This window comes from Crocodylus siamensis, chromosome 2, assembly GCF_052110815.1.
Source record: "Crocodylus siamensis isolate JL-2025a chromosome 2, ASM5211081v1, whole genome shotgun sequence".
In the NCBI taxonomy this organism is placed as follows: domain Eukaryota; kingdom Metazoa; phylum Chordata; order Crocodylia; family Crocodylidae; genus Crocodylus; species Crocodylus siamensis.
In genome coordinates this window covers 192855744-192877444 of record NC_143396.1, presented here as the reverse complement: position 1 = coordinate 192877444, position 21701 = coordinate 192855744, and the positions used below count along the sequence as shown (strand labels likewise).

General features: G+C 41.0%; 1 protein-coding gene across 3 annotated transcripts in view; it reads left to right on the top strand.

The window, feature by feature from the left end:
- Window positions 1-21701, top strand: part of GALNT18 (polypeptide N-acetylgalactosaminyltransferase 18) — a 469911-nt gene that overhangs the window by 214174 nt on the left and 234036 nt on the right. For all 3 annotated transcript variants that reach the window (XM_090032700.1, XM_090032701.1, XM_090032702.1), the window contains exon 2: window positions 3203-3395. In XM_090032700.1, the coding sequence (XP_089888826.1) occupies window positions 3203-3395 (193 nt within the window). The remainder of the gene's footprint in view (window positions 1-3202; window positions 3396-21701) is intronic.

The window sequence follows — 21701 nt, the reverse complement described above, 5'->3', positions numbered from 1 at the left end:
TGGACTTTTCTCTTTTGAATCTGTTGATTCTGCACCAAGATTTAAATCAGCTGACACTCCTGTAAGTTAGGCTGCTAATTTTTTACCGGAAAACTATAATTCTCAAAATACTTGTAGGGGAAAGGTTCTGGAAGTGTTTTTTTCAATCTGGGATCCAGGGGTGACTGGTGCCTCCTGAGTCTGGGGGAGGGGCACAATTTGTGGTTAGTCCCGGGGGCGGGCCAAAAACCCCATATCCACTTCTATACTTCTGTGCCGCAGCTTAGTACCCCCTCTCCCCCGCAACATGCTGCTGGCCTGTGTGGTAAAAAAAACTGCCCTGTCCTTAGCAGTCAGGGGCCAATCTCAAGGAGGGCATGTTCCCCCCCCACCAGTCACCTCTGCTAAGATCATTTTGCTGATTTGCCTAAAGGACAGAAGGCACAAGAGCAGGAGAGATGGAAGGATGCATATATTGTCTCTTTTCCTGGTTGGGAGAATCTAGGTAATGGAGTGATTTTCACCTCTTCACAAATGGTCTAAGTTTGGCCTGTGGCCAGTAGTGATACAAACTTTTTACCAACTGGCTCTTCTGCACTGTTAGAAATGGCTTGTTTAAAGTCAATCAGCTGTCTATTTGTGAATGTTAGTGTTGCAAAAACCAACCAAAGTGACTGGCATGTGTCATTTTTGACAGACATTGAGAGTATGGTTGGGGTTTATGAATAGTGACAAGACACTAGTAAAGGACTGCCCATGTTGTACATGACCTGGTAAAAGTGAGTCCTTCTGTAGAGCTATATATTTAGCAACCTTCAGGCGCCCTAAATTCTCTTCAGGCCAAATTCTGCCCTTATCTGTAACCTTGGCATTGATCTGTGTGCAGTATTTGGAACTTTACACGTAAAAATAGATTTTTTTTTCAGGTTGTTATTGGAAATTACAGAGCAAACTCCTGTTTATCTCTTCTCCTCTATCCTCTTCCCACCTGTTTCATATCCTCTTCCCACCTGTTTCATAATTTTTATCCTCTTTTTTTTCTTTTATTTATCTTGCAATCCCTTTGTCCCATTTCTTCATCCTATGTGTGAAAATACATTAATAGCTTGTATGTTTAGTTAACAGCTAAACATCTTAACAAATTACTCCTGTTCCTTTTACCTAAGATAAGTCTTGATTCAGCAAAGAATTTAAGCACATGCTTAAAATTAAACACGCTTGTTCATGTTTCCATGACTTTGGATATATGTGTGGTCCTGAGAAGTGTTGGGCATTGATAGTTCCCACTGGCTTGTGTCAGGAACTCTGTGGACTCAATACCTCTTACGGTCAATGAGATTGCTGCGTGAGCAGAAGCTGCATATGTGAACATCAGGAAGGTGTCAAGAAGCAACTAGCTTTGCCTGTCACCGCTACTGTTTTTACAGTTCTTGGCTTAATAGTTAAAAATTAACCTGCCTACCTCAAATTAGAAAGTTCTCCAAGTGCCCTTCTGAACATGAGCTTGCATTCATTGATCTTTCCTAATTAAATTCCATTTCAAAGTCATGTTGGATCAAACAGTCTCTGTTCTCTTCTTATATTACCTTCATCTGTTTGGTAGCAGACCTGTCAGGGCTGTCTTCTCATTTGGCTGAGAACTTAGCATGCCTTTCATCCTTGAAATGAAATGGAGCTCATTCCAGCATTCAGGCCTAACAAAGTGCCATAACAGATTAAGAAACACTACATATTTACAGAAATTGGAACCTAATGTAAGCACCAGTCCTTCATTAATCTCTTGTCAGAGTTGTCAAGGAAAGAAGAGCATCTCAGAGCATGCAAACAGCTTAATCTTCTCAATTTGTGTTAAAAAAAAGATAAAAGGATGGGCTTCTTGTCATGAGTTGGGAGTTATGAGCCTGGGTGGTAGACACAGTCATTGCATAAGTTGTTGCTCTTTATATATTCCTATCTGTCTGGCTGAAGCTGCCTTTTGTCTTTGTTTTTTATTCTCTTGGTGTTAAGCATGACACGTGCATCAGCACCGCCTCCAGAGATGGTAATCTCCTGGAATAATGTTAAGGTACAAGAGGTGGCCACAAGGGGGGGAAAAAAAATTCAAAGTGAAGATCCTGGAAAGTCCTTTAAGGCAGTGAGGGCCACCTTCTTTGGCAGGTATGCCACAAATGAGCCCTATACTCTTGAATGCCTCTCCAATCTCCTTTCTCTGTGTTCTGTTTTCTGCTCCCTGCCTGAGCTCTGCCTTATGATACTTGCCCTACTTGCCTCTCCTCAGTCTGCCTATCCTCTCCCCCATCTGTTGTGTGCCACATATAGAGGCTGCTGTGCCACTTGGTTGATCAGTACAGATTGGCCACTGTGCTCTAAGGCATTGGAAGGGTTGAGTTGGTGAAACACCAAGTTAGAAGTTTTTTGCCATCAGAATCAATTCTGTTTGATTAATCAGGCACCATTTTTCAGAACTGCTGTGTGCTGCAGAGTCCCAGAGTAACTTATCCCTTTATGTTGCATCTTAGAGAGGCAATGGACCAGATTTATTAAACTTTTGAGTCTATATGGCTGAAATCGATTCTATATTTAAACATGATGATGTGTATCTATAACTTAAATAGCTGTCTTTTTGCTTTCTTTGCATTGCATCTGTACATTTAAAAAATCCCTATATATGCAGAGTTCAGTAATTATTTCATGCACCGTGTACAGAGAAGAGATGCATATGTTCTCTGCTCCCTCTATAAGACTTTATTTTTGCTTCTGTTGTTTTATTTAATTTTTAAAACTGCTCAATGAGGTTAAATAAAATCAATATTAGTGAATAAAAATATGCTTATTGGCATTACAGTCCAGCGCACAGCCATTTCAAGCAGAGTCCCATTCCTAACCTGATTTTATCATGAGTAAGAACTGTTTAACTAGTGTTGTTAATCTTTAGTCTGTGGATGCTATCAGGTACTAATATAGGTGTTTGGGTTTAGAACATTTTATCTGAAATCTCAAGAATGTAATAAACAGGAACCATATGCTATATGATTGGCTTTGTTTCCAGAAAGGAGAGGAAAGTAGCTTTCAGGAAACAAAGCCCATTGAAAGGCAATTGGATTTTCCCTAGGCTTTGTTTCCTGAAAGCCACTTTGCTCTCTTGTTGCTACGAAAGTGGCTACTTGCCTGGCTTGCACTAAAAGTCTAAAAATATATTTCTCTTCATCTTTGCCTTTTACAGAAGCACCACCTAAACCAGAAGAAAACCCTGCAGAAGCTTTTACGGACTCATCCCTCTTTGCTCATTGGGGCCAGGACCTTAGTCCTGAGAACAGACGTGTTGCCCTTAAACAGTTCCAGTATTATGGCTACAATGCTTACCTAAGTGATCGCCTGCCACTGGATAGGTCACTGCCAGACCTCAGGCCTAATGGGTAAGTGCTTTCAATTGAAGTTAGTATGAGCTGCCCAAGAAATGCCAAGGATTAGTTCGTGAGTTCTGAAGTTTGCCAGCTGGAGGAGTGATGAAATATGAAGTGCTTGCAGTGCTAGCAGATGGGTTACCTAGGTTGGATGAAAAGAGTAGTTCATGGAATTAGCATGCAATTTTCAGAGGTTTAGAGGGATTAGGTGTGCGATGACCACTGGAAGTCAGGGCCTAACTTCCTTAATTTCCCTTGAAAATCCAGTCCTAATGATGATCGTTACATAGCTATTATGTTAGGTATGTAGACGTACCTCTAGGTTCGTGCTGAAGGTGCTGCTTATTTTCTGTACGTATCTCTAGGTACAGACGTACGTACAGACTTACCTCTAGGTACATGCTGAAGGTGCTGCTTATTTTCTGTTAAACATCTATTTATTCCCAAGACCTAGAAAGTACAGGGAATTGCTGTTTTGGAAGCTTGTGGAACCCAGACCATGGAATCTAAGAGATCTCAGTAATGAGAGAGTCCCTCTGGAGTGATGCAGTGTGCACCTTGAAAAAGTCAGCAAGCAGGCTGTTCCAGTGGGGTGCTGATTTAGTACATCTCTTGGATGACCCCTGGCAGCTGAATGTTGATAGAACCTCAACTCAGGTTTAAATTGGCTGTTCTCCGATACAGGTGCTTCAAGCCTACTTGATCACTGCTATTCCAATGCATATTATGTAGATACACACATTGTGCCCTGATTGCAGACTGTGTGGGGCCCATTGAATGCACAGATTTCCCTTTACTGCTCTGCTAATGCACTTCAGTCTATTATGGAGTGCCCACTTCTGTTCTCCCTGTTTTAAGTCTCTTGACTTAGTACCACGTGTACCAGTACCACGTGTATTTTCTCATGTTGCAAAGCTACAAATTTTGGTAGTGGGACACTTGTCCATTTGGGACTAGATAGAGATAAAGATATTTCTGATAACCCACTAAAAAGGTCATCATAATTGTTGTTGATACAAACCAGGATTCAGTTCAAACAAGTGACCTAGAAGTGAAAGGTTGTATAGATCATTATGGATTCCCTAACCAATCGAGCTAGTTCCTTTTTTAGGTCTTCTATCTGTGTGTTTTAATATGGAAAACAAGCAAATCAGTGATTTTTACCGTATGTTAAATAAAAAAATATATAAAACATATGACCCAGAATTAATAAAACAGTTTGATTACAGCACTAGTATTGAGACTAGATATTACAAAACTAACATATATACAGTAAAGGCAACTTTAAGGATATCAAGGCCTTTGCAATTATATTTGCATTTTCAGTTTTAATCCATTTATCAGCATTCTTATGAACAATCTCTTTTTTTTTAATTGTTAATTAATTTAGAAAAAAAATCAGTCTTCTAGGATTAACAGGACATTATTGCCAGAATGGGAGCAAGTCTGTTCTTATATGAAATGATGCTCTTCAAGGATTTTAATTTAAGTTCTCTAGGTATAAAATATTAAAAAGACTGAGGAAAAAATGAACATGACTGTAGCTGAGAAAAAATTATCGTAGTTGGGACTTTTAAAGAAAACTAAGCTAGAAGGAATTATGATAATGATTTTCCATGAAAGTGTTGGTCCTTAATTAACTCTAAAGAGTGAAAAAATGTTAGGAATTAAGTTGTTTATGATTTCATACATACAAAATAATGAATGACACAGAGCTTTGTTACACATTAAGTTTAGGCAGCTCAGGGAGTTCTTAACCCCTGGATTATCCACACATTAAAATATGTAAAATAGTTTTAAGTTTTAAATACCCTTTAGGTGTATTTAAGTTATGCACTCCAGGGCAAGTTTACCTCTGATCCATGTTACCCAGCTTGTGTTCCGTGAATATGTGGCCACTTCCCAGAGATAAGATGCCCAAGCTTCAGTCCTCCTGTATCCCAGGAAGCAGTGTTCCTTCCTCCTACCCTCTTGTTCTTTGTGGACAAACTTTCTAACCCCTGAACTCCCAGGGGGTGGCACTGGCACCAAGCCAAATCCCCCACTCACCTTTGGGGGTGTGACTTGGCTGCACAGCTTGCAAGGGAACAGACTGGTTCAGGAGGAAGGTCTAGTCAGGAAGGGGGGGGAGCAAGATTGGGGTCCCTGTGAGCTGGGGCTTCCCTTCTGAGGCAGTGGTTACTGAATCCTAATCTCAGTTTATTAAAATATGAGACTTTCTTTAATTTGCTTATTCTTTATTTATTTTTAGATTTTTTTTTTTTTACTTTATTGTTTAGTGGCTTCACTGGCTGACATCCTTAATTTCACCACCTAGCTGCCACTCCTACCCATTGCCTCCCCACCTCCCATTTTACTACCCAGTCCCATCTGAAAATTCTCGCCCTTCCAGCCTTGTGCTCCTTCCCCCACATGCCCCAACTCATCTCTCCAACTCACCCCCCACCTAAAGCAGGGATAGAAGCCTTTTGTGGCTTGCCAGCTCTCTAGTGGCAAGTCATAGCTGTGCAAGTTGGGGACAATCAGAAAGTTTTTAGCCTGACTATTTAACTGCTGTAAACTCAAGGTCATATTAACACTGATTGACATTTGTGAAGCTTAAAGCATAATGTGTAACAAAACCCACAGAGAATATAGATCAGGATAATTTTTTCACCATTTCCCAAAAATAATACAAGAACTAGGAGATATTCAGTAAAATCAGAATGTAGCAAGATCAGTACTCTTCAGAGGGAACATGTTTTCAGGTATGGTGCAAGAAAACCATGGAACCATGGAAACCATGGGTTTCCTATACAAATGTTCAGAGGTGTGTGTAGGGATGGAGAGGGGGGAGGCAGAGATTTTAATTAAAGTGGTTCCTGGTCAGCTGCTCTAATTAAAATGCCTCACCATCATGTGTATTAAACCCCCATGGATTTAAAAATGGCCATGGGATGCTTTATCTAAACCTCATTTGACAAGGTTTAAATGCAGCCATTTTAAAGTGCATGAGGGACTTAATACATGTGACCCTGCAGCAATGCTGCAGCATTCTAGTGGGAATATAGAGGAGACTTGATTAATCAAGTCTGCTCCAATGCATTCTAATTAGAACACTAACGAGCATGTGTATAGGTAGTCATTCAGGCCAGGAATATTTCAGGGTTTCAGAAAAGGATTGGGAATTTGTATGCATAAGCAACTATATAAACAAGGTTATCTAGCGTGATGCTAAACATTAAAATCAGAAGGGCAGAAACTAATCTTTAACTACTGTGGGTTAGGAAAGAACATACCCTGAGCATGTTTTGCCTCATAATTATCAACTGCAGGATATATTTCCTCTGTTCCTGAAGCAGATGATACCAGCTACTTTTATTGTCTCGATACCAGGCTAGATGAGCTGCTGATCTTGGAGTGAGCATTGCCACCTAAACTGATTCATACCATATTTTCTCAAATCCAAGATGAGGTTTTTTACCACTCGTATTGGATTTGAGTACTAAGGGAGGGTGGGGGTGGGAGAGCAGTTGACTGCTGCAGGTCTGACCCCAGCCTTGATCTAGGGTTGGAGTTGGAGCTGTCTTTCCATCAGTCTCTTCTCCTCCCTGCCTGCTTCCCTTCCCCCCTTCCCAGCTGCCTCTACTTCTTCCTTGCCACCTGCCCTCCCCAGCTTCTGCTCTTCAGTTCTGAGTCTGAACCTGCTCTGGCCCAGGGCACAGAGCACATGGTCACTTCTAACCCAGCCCAGTCATACAGCCATGGTGATAATGACAACAGCTCTAGCCACGGCTCTGGGATTGGGGCTGGAGCTGCCACCACCATAACTGCTACTGCATCGCTGGGCTGGGGCAGGAACAACCATGTGCCTTATGCTCCATGTCCCTCATGAGAACAGGGCCAAAGCAGAGTCATGGAGAGTAGGCAATGGCCAGGAGGAGGGGAGGGGAGGGGGAAGGCATCAGGAAAGTCCGGCGGGGTGGGTAGGTGCCATGGTAGCGGGGCAAAGGCAGGGCACACATGCAAAAAGAGAGGCAAGTGGTGGGAGGGATAGGTGGAAGGGGACAAAGTGTAGGGGTCAGGCCACTTGACTCTGCCACTGCTTTCCTTATTGCAGTGGTGCTCTGTGTGTGTGTGTTAAGGGGAGGGGGGTGATTTTTAAAACAATCCTTTGTACATGGAAAATTATAACATTTCCATGTGTAGAATCTAATGGGGGGGGGGATCATCTTCAATTCTAAGGTTTCTTGGATTTGGTTAAATACAATACTAGGCTGTGATATTCAACTTGTGGCTAAGGGCAGCCAGAGGGTGGTGGTGACCCCATTACTGCCGCCTTGTGCTAAAGTTAATGAAACAGTGGAGCCTGCCTCCATTGCCCCAGTGGCATGTACGTGGGCCTTTATAACAGTTATCCTTTTCCAGCCACTGGGAATGAAAAGTACCAGAAATACTGTTATAAATTAAATTTTACCATATGTATAAAGAGATTTCTTTGTCCTTTCTTTCTTTTTGTCTTTTGACTAGCCTCCGTGCCAGGTGGCATCTGGCATACAACAGACAAAAAGTCATAAACCCTTGAAAATGCCTCTGGCAAGGACAGCTAAACCAAAGGTTTAGAGTAAAAATATACTGTTTGTAGGTGTAGTTATCACACTGATCTGAAGAGAAAATATACATATGCACGCGGTCCAAGCTTGTAGCTGTCAGTTTGTCAGCTGCCCTTCAACTTTATCGGTAACTTTAATAACTACAACCAGATAGAAAGCTGTAAGTTTTCTTTCCAGATTAAGCTGTCCCTATGTTCTTGCAAGACTTTTCTGTAACAAGCCTGTATTTAATCAAAGAGGTACTTCAACCCTTTTTATATCATGTTAGTACAATTCCATTGTAATAACTCTGCTCCTTCATATATAGTTCAAATAGTTGGTATCAGAATCACTTGACTTGGCAGCTAAATATCCATGGGCAGAGTCCTGGAATCTGCAGTCCTGTTCTACAGACAAGCTAATCTTATATCATAACTAATAAAGGCATATGTGTGATTTAGCTGGTACATAGTCCTGGCCTTCTGTTTAGGGGTAAATTTTACCTCCTGTGACTGCTCACTTTTTGTTGGGGAATGGATTAGCTCATACATAGTGTTTCAAAGGAGGCCCCAATCCTGAATCAAGACAATGAATACATGTATAATATGAATTAAAAAAAATTGAGTGATCTCCTCCAAAATACTTGGTCCTCCTGAAATGAGGATCACATATAGGAATAGTTCCTTGCTGTCTCTCTTTATCTGCAGTACTTAATGCCTAGCGCAAATAATATCTGAGGGGAGATTCAGTCACATCTTTTCCTTTAGTACTTGCTCCTGCTGCAGTCTTGGTGATTTGCTGTTTACCTTTCTGGCACCCCTCCATCCTCATCGGTCAGCCAGTGCTACATCTACACCTTTGGCAACCAACTAACTACTGCTCCTGACTCTAATGAGCTTGGAGAAGTATTTTGAAGAAATCAGTGTCAATCGCACTTTATGTAGAGATTGGGATAAAACTTCTGGTTAACTGCAGCTCTCTTGTGTTTATTGCTTTAAGTAGGGCAGGCAACACCTAGGAAGCTTCTTGTGAGTGACACGTTGAACAGGCTCCCAAAGAAAGATGTCATTAAAAGTTGGTTTATTATGGGATCCCAGGGCTGTGTGCACTAGCTTTCCTTTTGACTGGATGCACAATTAAGCCTCCACTTTGCTGGCTGGTAACTTTCTTTTGTTGTCTGATCCAGTTCCTTTAAGCACATCTGTAAAACAGAGATAACATTGTTGTTTGCTGTCAGAGGGATGAGGAAATGGGGGGTGGCAGGAAAGAAGGTGCACAGCTGTTCACCAGCAAAGGAACAAAGCTGCAGAATTCCCCTCTTCTGAGAAGCACATGAAATGAAAGAATTAGCCAGTGGGCACAAGGCAACTTTTTGTTTGGGTAACTTCAATCAGGGAAGCTTCCCTGTGCTGACAAATACTATATTTGCATGAAAAAGCAGAGCCAGGAGAGCTTGGTGTGTATTGGGGGGCTGGGGTGGGGAACTATTTACAACTGCAATAGTCTTTCTCATTCTCTATGAGTCTCTTTGGTTTTGAGCCCTTTGCTTAGCTGTCTCAGAGCAGTTTGGCACTCCAAAAGTGTACAGAGATTATGGTCTGTTTGCTTTGCAGGAGAAAGGTTTTGACTGCACGTCAAAGACCCGGTGTTTAGAAAAAAAATCACCACTTTTTTCTATGTTATTATGCACTGAGCAACTCAGTGGGGTCAATAGTAAAAGTGTTTGCTTTGAACACAGGCAGGGTTAGGGTCCTGTTAACAATCATAAACTAGGCATAAATTAATTAGATGTGATATCTAAGGAATGCAAGTATGACTGCAAAGAAAAAAAAAGGCACAGTTCTTAAACTGACCTTTTAATGGTGCTTTAGAAGTGGATTGTAATTTTCTAGTTGTACACTTAATGTATCTGTGTTGAGAAGTGATAGTTGTATATAAAGTCTGGAGACAAGCTGCTGTGGGACTTGGAACTAAGGTTCTACTGATTTGCTTTCAAAAAGCAATGGCAAATTAACTGTGTCATCCCAAATTATGACAAAATAAGAGATACTACTTCCTGAGGCTATGTGGCTAGGACATGAAGTATCTTTAATAAAGCTCTTTTTTTATCACGGGTAAGAAATTATGTTATTTGGGATAGCTAGAAGAGGATAAATGCCCATAACAGCACCTATGCTGCTTGGTAATACTAAAGAACCCCAGCTATCAATATTTGAAAAAGATGATCTACCCTTGAAGACAAAAAGTAAAGAAAGAAAAAGAAACTGTGGGCATTGGACTCAGTCCTTGCCTTTCTCTTTTTTTCTCTTAATTTGAAAAAAAGTGGCGGATGGTACAGAATTAAGAGTCAGAAGAATGCAGCCCCAATACTTCAGTGCTGGCTTAATGTACTGACGTGTAGCTTCCAGTAAAGACAAAATTAGCTATACCTGTGGTGTGATTTAAGAGCCCTTTACAAATATTGATGAAATTAGCCTCATAATACCCTTTTAGGCATGTTATTATCTCTGTTTACAGATAGGAAAGGTAAGCTGAAAGGCAAAAAACTTAACCTTTCCTAAAATCATATAGCCAATTTGTGGCAAAATGAGGAACTCCTGGTTGCCTGTACAGCTCCCTAGCCAGAAAGCCATTTTTTTTGTCTCTCTCACACATGCATCCAAAGGATAAAAAGTCTGAGAGAGCCTCTCTGTTGTCTTCTTGCCTTTTTGGTCTAAACTTGATGCCATTTTTCAACATTAACACAGAATAGTATCTCTACCTTGAGGAGCTAATTACAGTTTATTAAAGCTGTCGAAAAACAGTGAACAATTTCAAAATTTTTTTTTCCAAATTTTGAGTTTATTCAAAATTCATCAGATAGCATCTGACCAAGCAGGCTATTGCCTATGAAAGCTCATTCCTCTCTAAATCAGGCATTCTTTAAGGTGTCACCTTGTCCTACCTTTTGCCCATTCAAAATTTATGATTAATAGTGGAAAATATCTAAATGAAACAAATTTAATTTTTTTCCAAAAAAACCACTAAGAATTTTCACTTTGATTCAGTTAGAAATATCCTTTATTCAAATAGGTATTTTCATTTGAATTCGAAATGAATGAAAATGTTTAGGATATTTTATTTTCGTTTCACTTTTTGAAAATTAATTCTTTTTTTATATTGGTATTTGGTCTCTTCAATTTTCATACAATAAAAAAAATGTGAAAGTAAGAGAGAGTGAAAGTGTGAAAGAGTAAGAAAGGAAGGGGAAAAAAATAAACCCCTGTTTTTCTTTTTTGCATTTTCTTCCTGGAAAAGTAAGGGAAATTATGAGAAGATAGGGTAAACATGTTGTCTCACTTTTCTACTTGTGTTTACTTGTTTCTAATTTGAAATCTGAAAATGGTTTAAATGAGAGGGACCCTTTTTCTCTGAATTTTTAAATGAATATGCATTTTGAAATTTTGAAAAAAGTGAATCATCTTCATATTGCTTTTTACTTTAAAAAGGTCTTAAAGTGGGATAAAATATAGGCAAGTGTGATAAAGAAACAGAAGCAACTGAAACAATGCATTGAATTTGAAAGTAAATTGTCTTTTTAGTTCATTTTAGATTTTAAAGTTTCTCATAAAATTGACAATTTTATTTGAAAATGACAAACTTGCTGATGAGTAGAGGCAGAGGGCTAAGGAGCTGTAGGAAATGTTATTAATAAAGAGAATGTGGGGGGAGAAGCAAGTTTTTGTTGACACAACACAATGACGACACCTTGGCCATCAGGTCACAAGCCTCTCCTTTGCTTTTTAGTACTTTTCTTGAGCAAATCCTGTTTATGTACAACAGTGAAAAATATCTTGCTGCTTTGCACCCAGGATGAATCAATCTGGAAATACTTTGTGCAAATTTCTAAGTAGCTTTTGGGGGTTTACTTGGTAGCTGTGTTGGTCTGAGACAAAAAGGCATACAAAAAAACTAGAACTCTTGGTTCCAAAATTATACCTTTTATTAGTCCAACTGGAAAATGGCAAGAAAATTTTCCTTTTCTGCAAGCTTTCGGGATCAAAGTCCCTTCGTCAGGCTGTGGGAAAAATGTGAATGGTACAAGGTGGTAAAAAGTCCCCATGGGTAGGAAATAAACTTCAAAGACAAAGCCACTCTCAGGGACCCAGTGGGACAGCCTTCCATCTTCAGCTCCCTCCGTGCAAAAATGTAACATCCTGTCGCTCATGAGAGAGCAGCCAACAATCAGCATATTTTATGGTTGGAAGGGAAACTGGCAAAAAAGTACTGCAGCTTAAAATTATGAATATTATAAAGGACAGAGCATAATATTATAAGGACAGATGCTCTGAGATATTAATCTGAAAAATAAACATTGTTCCTTTTGCAAATGAGTTGTTACATAAATATTCACCATTATAGTATGATGTATTATAATTTGTACTGCTTTTTCTGTAGGTTACATTCTCCAATAGCTGATGATACTCCTGGGAATAATATTTGACCTTCACAAGGCCTTGAAGTTCTACATTCATTTAGAAAGATTTCATATTTTTGTCTGGATGGTAATTATAGTTTTCAATTGGTAGTTAGATTTTAAAAAAATCTATCTGAACACATGGTATTAAAATACGCAGAGCAAGTCTACTGGAGGAAAGGTTATGGTACTCTCTTAATTTCTGTAGTTAGTTGTCATTGTTATTTTGAATATGCCTCTTCTTTCCCTTGGCTGTTTAGATGTTGAATCTTGATGCTGGTTTTTAATATTTTTATCATTCTTTTCCTAAAGGAGCTTTATCATTATGTATGACTTGCAGAACTCTACGCTAACCAAAGGCATATTCATAAATTTCTGATTACTTATCAGAGGATTCACCATTATCTTGTGCTTATTTTACCATCAGTGAATTAATTTGTCCCTAGTCTCTTACACCCAATATAGCTACACTTTTTATCTGGCAACAATGCATGGCAGAATGTTTTTACAACAAGTAAACATTAAAGCAAACATAATGGCAGCATAGCAAATACTTTAATACATATACTTCAATATAGACTTCAATTTATATCAGTTTCTTTGCTAGATTCTACAAGCTAGGACAAATAAACTTTTATCTGCAGAGTTTCTGCCAGAAATTCTTGTTTCCCAGCTGTGGTAAAATTTCAGGTGAAAACATACTGGAAGCAGTAAACCAAAGTCACTGGTAATGTTGATTGATGCTGGGTAGGTCACCAGAAAATCAGTGTAAGTAGTATCGTATTAAAACTTCCCCAGTCTTGCATGTCATGTATTTCCAAAATTTATTTACACCCTAGGAAAGAGAAAAAAGAGTGAGTACAGCAGTGTGCTGACTGTAGGTGTTGTATGGTTTCTGACCCCTTCCCAACGATTGCTGACCTACTGGTAGCGACAGGGTAGGACCTAGGTTAGGTTGCTTTGTCTGCCTTTAGAGTGTTGAATTTTTTGTCTGCCATGACTTTGATGTAATTTTTTTTAGGAGGCAGTTCCCCACAGATGACCTTCTAGATGTCTAGCCCTGTTCTCTTTGTGGGGCTCCAAACCTCCCCTTTATCCCACCCTAACCACATCCTGTCTCAGACAATGATGAACATTGTTGAGACTACCAGATGACCCAAATTATGCATACTGTCTTAAACAGAAGTTGAAATAGGGGGTCTTTTTAACTGACCCTTCCAGCCTCCAAGCAACCAGTAATCCAGCTGCTTTCATTGGTGATCTTGGAACTTATCATATAAAATCAGTGTACTGACAACTTACTTCAGTGCCATCAAAATATGTCTGTCCCTAAAAGGGGTCCTTTTGGGCAGTAGACTTAAGTCCTAGTCGTTCCACTTGAGGCTTTTGACTCATTCCCACTAGGCTTTCCATTCTTGTCTAGGGACCTCAAGCAATTACTCTGGGGCCACCCAGAGCCTTTCCTCCCTCAATGCAACACAGTTTGGGGTGTAGGGACTTGCCCCAAACTGAACTCTAACTTCTGGGGCAGACCTGAAGAGGCAGAGAGTATCCCAGCTTCTGGTTTCTCTTTCTGATCCATTTCCACTCTGGGGTCCCACTGACCTGAAAGTTGCAACATCTCTAGTCATCCGTCTGCATGCCTGGATCACTGGTCCGGTACATGCAGGCTGCTGTAGCCTGTAGTTGGTGCTCCTCTGAGGTCTGCGCCCTTTGGGCTGGGCTAGCTGCTTTGCTTTGTTGACTGGCTACTCCTTGCCTGGGAGCCTCTCAGCCCTCTCCCTTTGTTGCATACTGCCACCCCTGTGCCACTCTGGGGCCAGAAGTACCTTCCCCATATTGCTTTCCTTCAATCTGGAGCTTCAGGCTGCTCCAGAAGTGCTGGAATGTCTCCTGCAGACTGCTTCTGGGTGTCACTGGTATTGGGGTAAGCTGGGGATGCTGATCATCCCCCCACCCTTCTTCTGTCTTACAAACAGGAAGAACAGCAGAGTCTGGGATAATTGAAACAACTCGGATAATTCTTACTTTGACCATAACGTTTAGCTTAGATTCAGCTACGTGTTGACAAATACTGAAATTTCAGTCATGGCAACTGTATTATCCCTTACAGTCATTTTCCTACAAGCTCACACATACTGTATTTACTTTACTATAATTTGCATTATTGTTTGATTTGATTTATAGAGACATACCCAAATCACGATTGCATGGTTTTTGTGGAAATCACAAAATCAAGTGATCTTCATGAAATCTGCGGGGGTAGGAGGCAGGCGGAAACTTACCAAGAATATAGTGCTGGCTCTCCAGTGGGAGCCAGCAGTCCTCCTAGCCAATGTAGTTGGCAGGGGGAAAAGAGGGGGAGGGCTGCTGCAAGATGACTGCCACCCCCACCGCTCACTGCTGATTGTCTGAGAGCTGTCTGTCATACAGCTCCACCCCTATTCAATCAGTGACAAGGGGTAAGGCCACATGATGGACAGCCATTTCGGCCAATCAGTGCTGAGGGGAGGGGTCATATGACAGACAGCCCTCTTTACCTCTGAAATCAGTGGTGGGAGGCAGGGCCAGCAGGCCCCTTGGCTAATCAGAGGCATGGGGGAGCCCACCATAATAAGCTGTCAAAAATGGGGTCAGCCATGTGATCTGGCTGCGAAATTGGCTGACCATATCCTTAAGTTATGTAGACCCCAACCTGTAGACTTCTGTAGCAGATTTTTTTTCCTTATACTAGGCCCAAACCTACATACTTTTACCAGACCTTTTGGACTGCTTTCACCAGGTCTAAATATCATCAGGAATCCACCAGATTTCAGCTACAGTAGGGATAAATTTGGCCTGGTATTCATCATGGGCCAAATTCTGGTGCCCTCATTTATATTGAGGAGGACCTGATTTCAAATCTAATTCCTGTCACTTTAGTGGGATTATCGATGGGGCATAGCAAAGTCTGGCTCTTTGACTAATGAGTTATTTTAGACAAAAATTCTCTGACTGAATAGCATTTAGAATTCCTGAGGTGAGGCGTGTCAGATATTTAACATTTATTGCTGTGCTTTAATGTATTTCTTGTCTCGCTACACTCTGTTCTCAGTTATAGCTGTTCTAAAATATGTCCTTCCCTGACAGCCCTAGCAATGGAGAACCATTCTGAGAGGTGTTATACACCTCAGGTTGAATTTACTCAGATGTTTTTTAGTTCTTGACTTGTCCTGTCATGTCCTTTAACTGAAAGTCCATTTGAAATGATAGCAAGCATTCTGTTTTCTTAACAGCAAATGGGCCATAGTTCTTTTGCTTGGAATGAATGTATGTTTGGCATACATTTATAATAAAATACTTTGAATATTCCCTGGTGCATAATACCACCACAGGTTAACAACTGTTAAGTAAATGCGTACACAAAGTTCTACTTGTGTTCATGTAGATCAGTAAAGCCAAGTTTATTGAGACCATCAACTTCCAACTTATTAGACACTCTCATTGCCTCATACACAAAGCTCTCATTTTTATCCTTTAAAGGAAAAGTTTGACTTTCAAGTAGGGAAAAAAATAGAACTTTATGGCTAAATTTTATGGACAAGAATGGTTTTTGTTAAAAGGAGTAAGAAGTCATTTTGTTACAATTAAATCCTAAGCATAAGAAGCTTAAGTGACCAAGAAGTAATTATTCTTGTATTATAACCCTGGAATTTATCTACATATTTATAGGACAGAGTTCCTCTGTATCTGTTCTTTTCTTATTTCAATATTTTAGAGTCTGTTTTTCTAAATGTAGGGGGTCACAAATATTAGCCTTATTTGCTCATGCAGTTATGATACTTGGGTATGCAAATTAGCAGCAAGCAGTTTTTGTTCATTTAAAAATATTAGCACCATACATTGTTTTCTCAGCTGTGTGCAGAGTTATATACTGCCTTGTTTTATCTGGGTCTATAATAGATTGCAAGCCTTAAGGGGCAGAAAAGGTGCCTTTTTATATTTGTACAATGTCATATACATTTTTGCAGCTCAGTAAACAATTGTTAATATTAATAATGGTGAAAGCAAAACTATGAGTCAGACATGGATTTTGAGTAAGCACCAAAAAATTGAGCTAGTTTTCTCACCAGAACTGGCTTTCTTGCAAGATTAGTACCTAAGTGTGTTCCCATCCTCACTCCCATCCCTCTTATGTTAGTCCTTCACTTGGGCACTCTGTATTTCCCTTATGGCTTTGTCATTTTTTCTTCATGACCCTTAACATTTTTTAATAAAGCTAAATTTCCTACTCCAAGCAAGCCAGAAATTGTAGGAGTGAGCTTCCTCATTTGTTTGTCTTGCAATAATTTCAAACTACTTTGCACTTCTGGCTAAGAATACTAACAAGAAGGTTCAGTTCCAGCTAAGCTTGTGAGTTGGATCAATTCTTATTTTACTTGATATGGATATAAATCTTCGCAGAGATTCACTTTCCCTGTATTTTACTCAAATATTAACAAACAATATGATAAAATTTCATGCTTCATTCTATGTTGAAGCAGTATGGCTGAAGCTGTATGGCTTAGCAATTAGATGATGAAACAGGTGTTAAGGCTTTCTGCATTCTGTTCTGGCTGATATTTAATTAGCCCTGTAACATTAATGTGCCTCAGCTTCCTCAGCTGCAAAATGGGGATAGTGTTGGCTGTGTTCCTTGGGCAAAGGATTCTAAAAATTGAAAAGTGTTCTCTTTCCTCACTATATGAGCATATTTATGGAAGGACACACAGGATATATAGCTGCACTGCCTCCAGACCAGACCAAGGAGCACCTCAGTGAAACACAGGACACCTACTCTGCGTGCTAAACCAAGAAACAGATGCAACACAGCCACATTAAAGCAGCACGAGGAAACTTATTTATGTGGTTCTAGGGTCATTCTAGAACCACACGGGATGAGCAAATGGTATCCGACACCATCCGCTGGTCCCGTGACATCTACATGGAACACATCACGGGGAACCGCCAATACTCCGACCCCACCAGACGAACCGCTGACGGACCGGACCCCGAGGGGACCACCTGAACCCCCCTCTGCACCTGATGGACTTCACTTCGAGATGATTCTTCAGCAATGGATGACCCCGCTCTACCCGAAGAGGACCCCTGCATTGAGACTCTACATGGACTGAGACACTTTCTTCGACCTACTTCCTCCACCATTGCAGACCATTCTATGGGTTTGTGTGCATCTATCTTCTTTCTCTCTCAGCGTAATGAACCCCTTCCCTCCTCTTCCTCCACCCCCTCTCCCCCACCCCCAGGCTTAGTTGGCTAACATTGTATTTTCTGTAACCTAGTTCTGTTCCCCTCCTCACCACCATCCCTCTAATGTTAGTCCCTCGCTAAGGCAATTTGCATTGCCCTACTGGCTTTGTCATCTTTTTGGATTCACAATCCTAAACATCTAATAAATTCAATGTGTTTCTTGTGATTATTTCACACACGGACTGCTTGCAAACATTAAAAAAAGAAACAAATGATTTTTTACTTTAAACTTGGCACCTTCCTGGGCTGAGCCCAACACATGCGAGAGAGCACCTCCATAAATAATTATGTTCTTTTTTTCTTAGTTGTCCCATGCTGCATAGTGTATATTAAATGGAGTTTACTGGGTTGAATTTCATTAACACTAAGTATATGTCCTGGTTAGGCAAGTTTATGTTATGGGCAAATATTTTGAGGAAGAATCCTAATGCTTCCTCCCCTCAACCTGGAGAGTGTCTGTCAAGTTCCAGTAACCATGACAACAGTTACTTTAGCTTTATTAGCCTCATGTAATTGAGCAGAGTTGGCTGCTGGAGGTATGCTTTTCAGTGCAAACATAAATGATACTGGTTGTTGTTATTATAAGTAATACCTAGGATTGACATTAAAAGCTTTTAATGGTAATAGCTGAACATTCACAATATTCTGTGAAGTTAGTTAAATAATATTAGCCCCAATTTCCAAACAGAAGTATGTGAGGCACAGGCAGGTTAAGAGCCCAGCCAAGGCCCTAGAGTAAATCAAAAGCAGAGTTGACATTATCACTCAGGAGCTTTGGGTTGCTGTGCAACCAGTTGATTCTTAAAACTTATTGGCTCTAAGGTTTTGAGCCTTTTCATTTCTTCTTCCCTTGTTTGTACTCTCAGGCTAGGTACAGACATTCAAAAAGCCTGAGGCGAAATCAATCTGTAAGCGGCATAGTTTAGATCATTAGTGAACAGAATGTACATTTGCCCTTTTTGTGGGGGGTGCAAATCTGAGACCCACTTTTAAACAGTCTACGTGTACCAAACTTCTGTTGTTTCAGCACATGGTTTTGTGTGCTGAAATTCTGTTCCGTTATGGTTTCTGATCACTTGTACCTATAAAAGTGTAATGTCTGTACCTGGTCTCAGTATACATTTTAAGCACATGCACATGTAGAGAACTGGGTGGTTTTTATGTGGGATTAGGCTATGTTGAAATCTGAATAAAATTCTACAAATGAAATCTAGCAGTAGTTTGCATTTACATACATGTCTTATATAAATTAGTTAAATATGTAAAGGCCTGGACATCCAAGTTGAAATCCAAATTCAAAATGAAATAAGTAGGTAATTCTCTCTTCTCTCTTGAACATGAGTGCATATAGAAAGCAATATAGTTGGGAAACATTTTCTTAAGAGTGTTTAGACAAAAAAGAAGTGGATTCCTGCTGGAGAAGACCATGTATGAGCATGAAAGGGGAGGTTTGTTTTACTGATAAGGCATGTGTAGTCTCAGCACAAAGGTAACTTCAAGCTTTATTTAGCCTTATCCTTGTTTTTATATGCCTTGTGGTATTTGGTATCAAATGTGTTTCTTATATGTAGAGGTCTACTTGACTGGAGGAGGAGGCAGCTGGCTAATTTTGCAGGGAGATCACAGGGTTGGACACCATTTCTGAGGACTGATCATGGTAGGGCGCCCCATGCCTCTGGTTGTTAAGATGCCCTAGTAACCTACTCCTCATTGTGATTGGCTGCAAGGGCTGTCTGTCATACAGCCCCACCCATCACCACTGAGTGGTTGGAAGGGCTGTCTATCATGCGGCCCCACCCCTCACCATCGATTGGTGGTGAGGGGTGGGGCTGCATGACAGGCAGCCCTCTCAGCCAATCAATAGTTATGGATGGGGCAGTAGCCATCTTGGGCTGCCCTGTGTGCCAGCAGCCCCTTCCCCCCAGTGGATTGCTCCTCTCTGGGGAGCCAGCGTTTTATTTTGAGTAAGTTTTGTTTTCCCCCCAACAGATTTCCAGGAAATCCATGAAATCACAATTTCAGTAGGTCCCTGCTTATATGTTATAATGGGGCTAGGCTTGCACAATACGGTAAGGACTTTTAAGTGGTAAACATTGAGTTTCTCTGACCCCTAAGAAAGAGTTCAAGCCTAAATGGCTGAAGAACAGTAATGGCTTACAATTAGCATCTGAGTTAAATTATTTTCTGTCTACTTTGAATTTACATTTAAAAGAAGGGGCTGTAAGAATATTTCCTACCTAGTCAAACTATTCTAGGAAGATAAACAGTATATTGGATTAGTGAATCTCCATCTATGAAAGGATGCTCATATGCTGCTGTTCTTAATTAGGTCTGATGATATTTCTGTTCTGCAAACATGAAACTTTGAGGAGGGAGGTTATATGCTAGAGGTGATGTGTTAATAGCTGGATAAGCAATTGTTTTTAAGCCTGCCTAGAGCATAGTTGGGTCTTCAGTCCCCTGGGCCTTTGGAAATGCTGGAGTCCCTCAGCCTTGGTAAAGAAGCCTGGGGTCAAGGAAGCTAGCAGGAAAAATTTCAGAAGTAGGGTTACCTGGACATGTCCTCTTTTTTGGCCCCCTATCCTCCTGTCTGGGTGGGTTTTTAAAATAAGAGCAAATGTGTAGGTTTTCGCTCTGTCTCTGGCTTTTTCTAGGCACTTCCAGCTTGGTTGCTTGGGGCTGGGGGCAGCAGGGCAAGGTGATTGGCTGTCAGGGGATTGTGTACTCTGTGCACAGGCCCCAGCAAGCTGCTTGCAGGTAAGAAACCCAGAGACACAGGGAGACAGAAAGTGTGTGTGCACATGTGGGAGCTGCATGGGTAGCAGGGCTGCGGGTCAGGAGTGAGGGGCACCGGTAGGGCTGGGGGGTGGGGTACAGTGGGTCAGAAATGAGAAGCAGCAGCAGGGCTGGGGGGGCTGTGGTTTAGGAGTAGGGGCAGGGGAAGGACACAGGCATATCACTGCCACCCCCATCCCTATGCCCTCCTCCCCCTCCACAGGTGTCCTCTTTTTTAATACTGGAAATATGGTAACCCTATTCAGAAGGCCCTGGCAATAAAGTCAGAGAGAGAAGCTGCTTTTTAATCTAATGATGGAAATGAAGGGCTATATTCTTGGATTTAAAGTGTAGGGTAAGAACAGGTTATTGTTCTGATATTTTCTTTTCTTTGTTTACTTTTAGATCTCTGTCTGTATCTCAGCATATGGTTACTCATTTATTATGCTTGTACCTGTTTTTATAATAAACCTTTCTGTTATCTTTCAACTCACTTAGTATTAGTGATAATTGTGATTCCAGAGCATTGACTGTATAAATAGTAGGGTGTGCGAAGCGGGCTATATTTGATTTGGATTGAGCCCGAATCTGGGACAGTGATTCAGTTCATTGATTTGGATCACTGCCCCGATTTGATTTGGTTAAATCCAAAGAGTCAATGCTGATTTGGAGAATCAGTGATTCATCCAGAGAAACAGCTTTAAATGTTTTTTCTACATACCTTGAGATACCAGCACAGCTCATGAACACTACAATGGTGGGGCGGATGGAGCATCCCACAGGAGCATGCCCCCCCCACCCCACGTGCTTGGCGGTGAACCTGAAAGTGGACTGAAAGTAACTCCGGTCCACTGGGGAGTGTGCAGGCCCCCTTTACTTCCCCCCGGCTCAGCAGTTGGCAAGGGGACCCTGGGTGCCCCCCCAGACCCAGGGGGCACTAGTTGCTGAGCCAGGAGGGCCCCATGCACTCCCCGGCAGACCCAGAAGTGGATTGGAAGTGTTTCTGGTTCTCTTCCGGTTCTGCTGCCGGGTATCCTGGGGAGCCCCTGATGCTTCTGTGGAATGTTCCATCCACCCCGTTCATGAGGTGCCTGCTACCTAGAGGTATGTAGAAAAACATTGAAAGCTGTGTCTATGTCCAAATCTCTGAATGCTTCTGAATCTCTCTGATTCGATTCAGAGAGATTAAATGGTCTCCTGATTCAGTTCAGATTTGGCCACTGAATT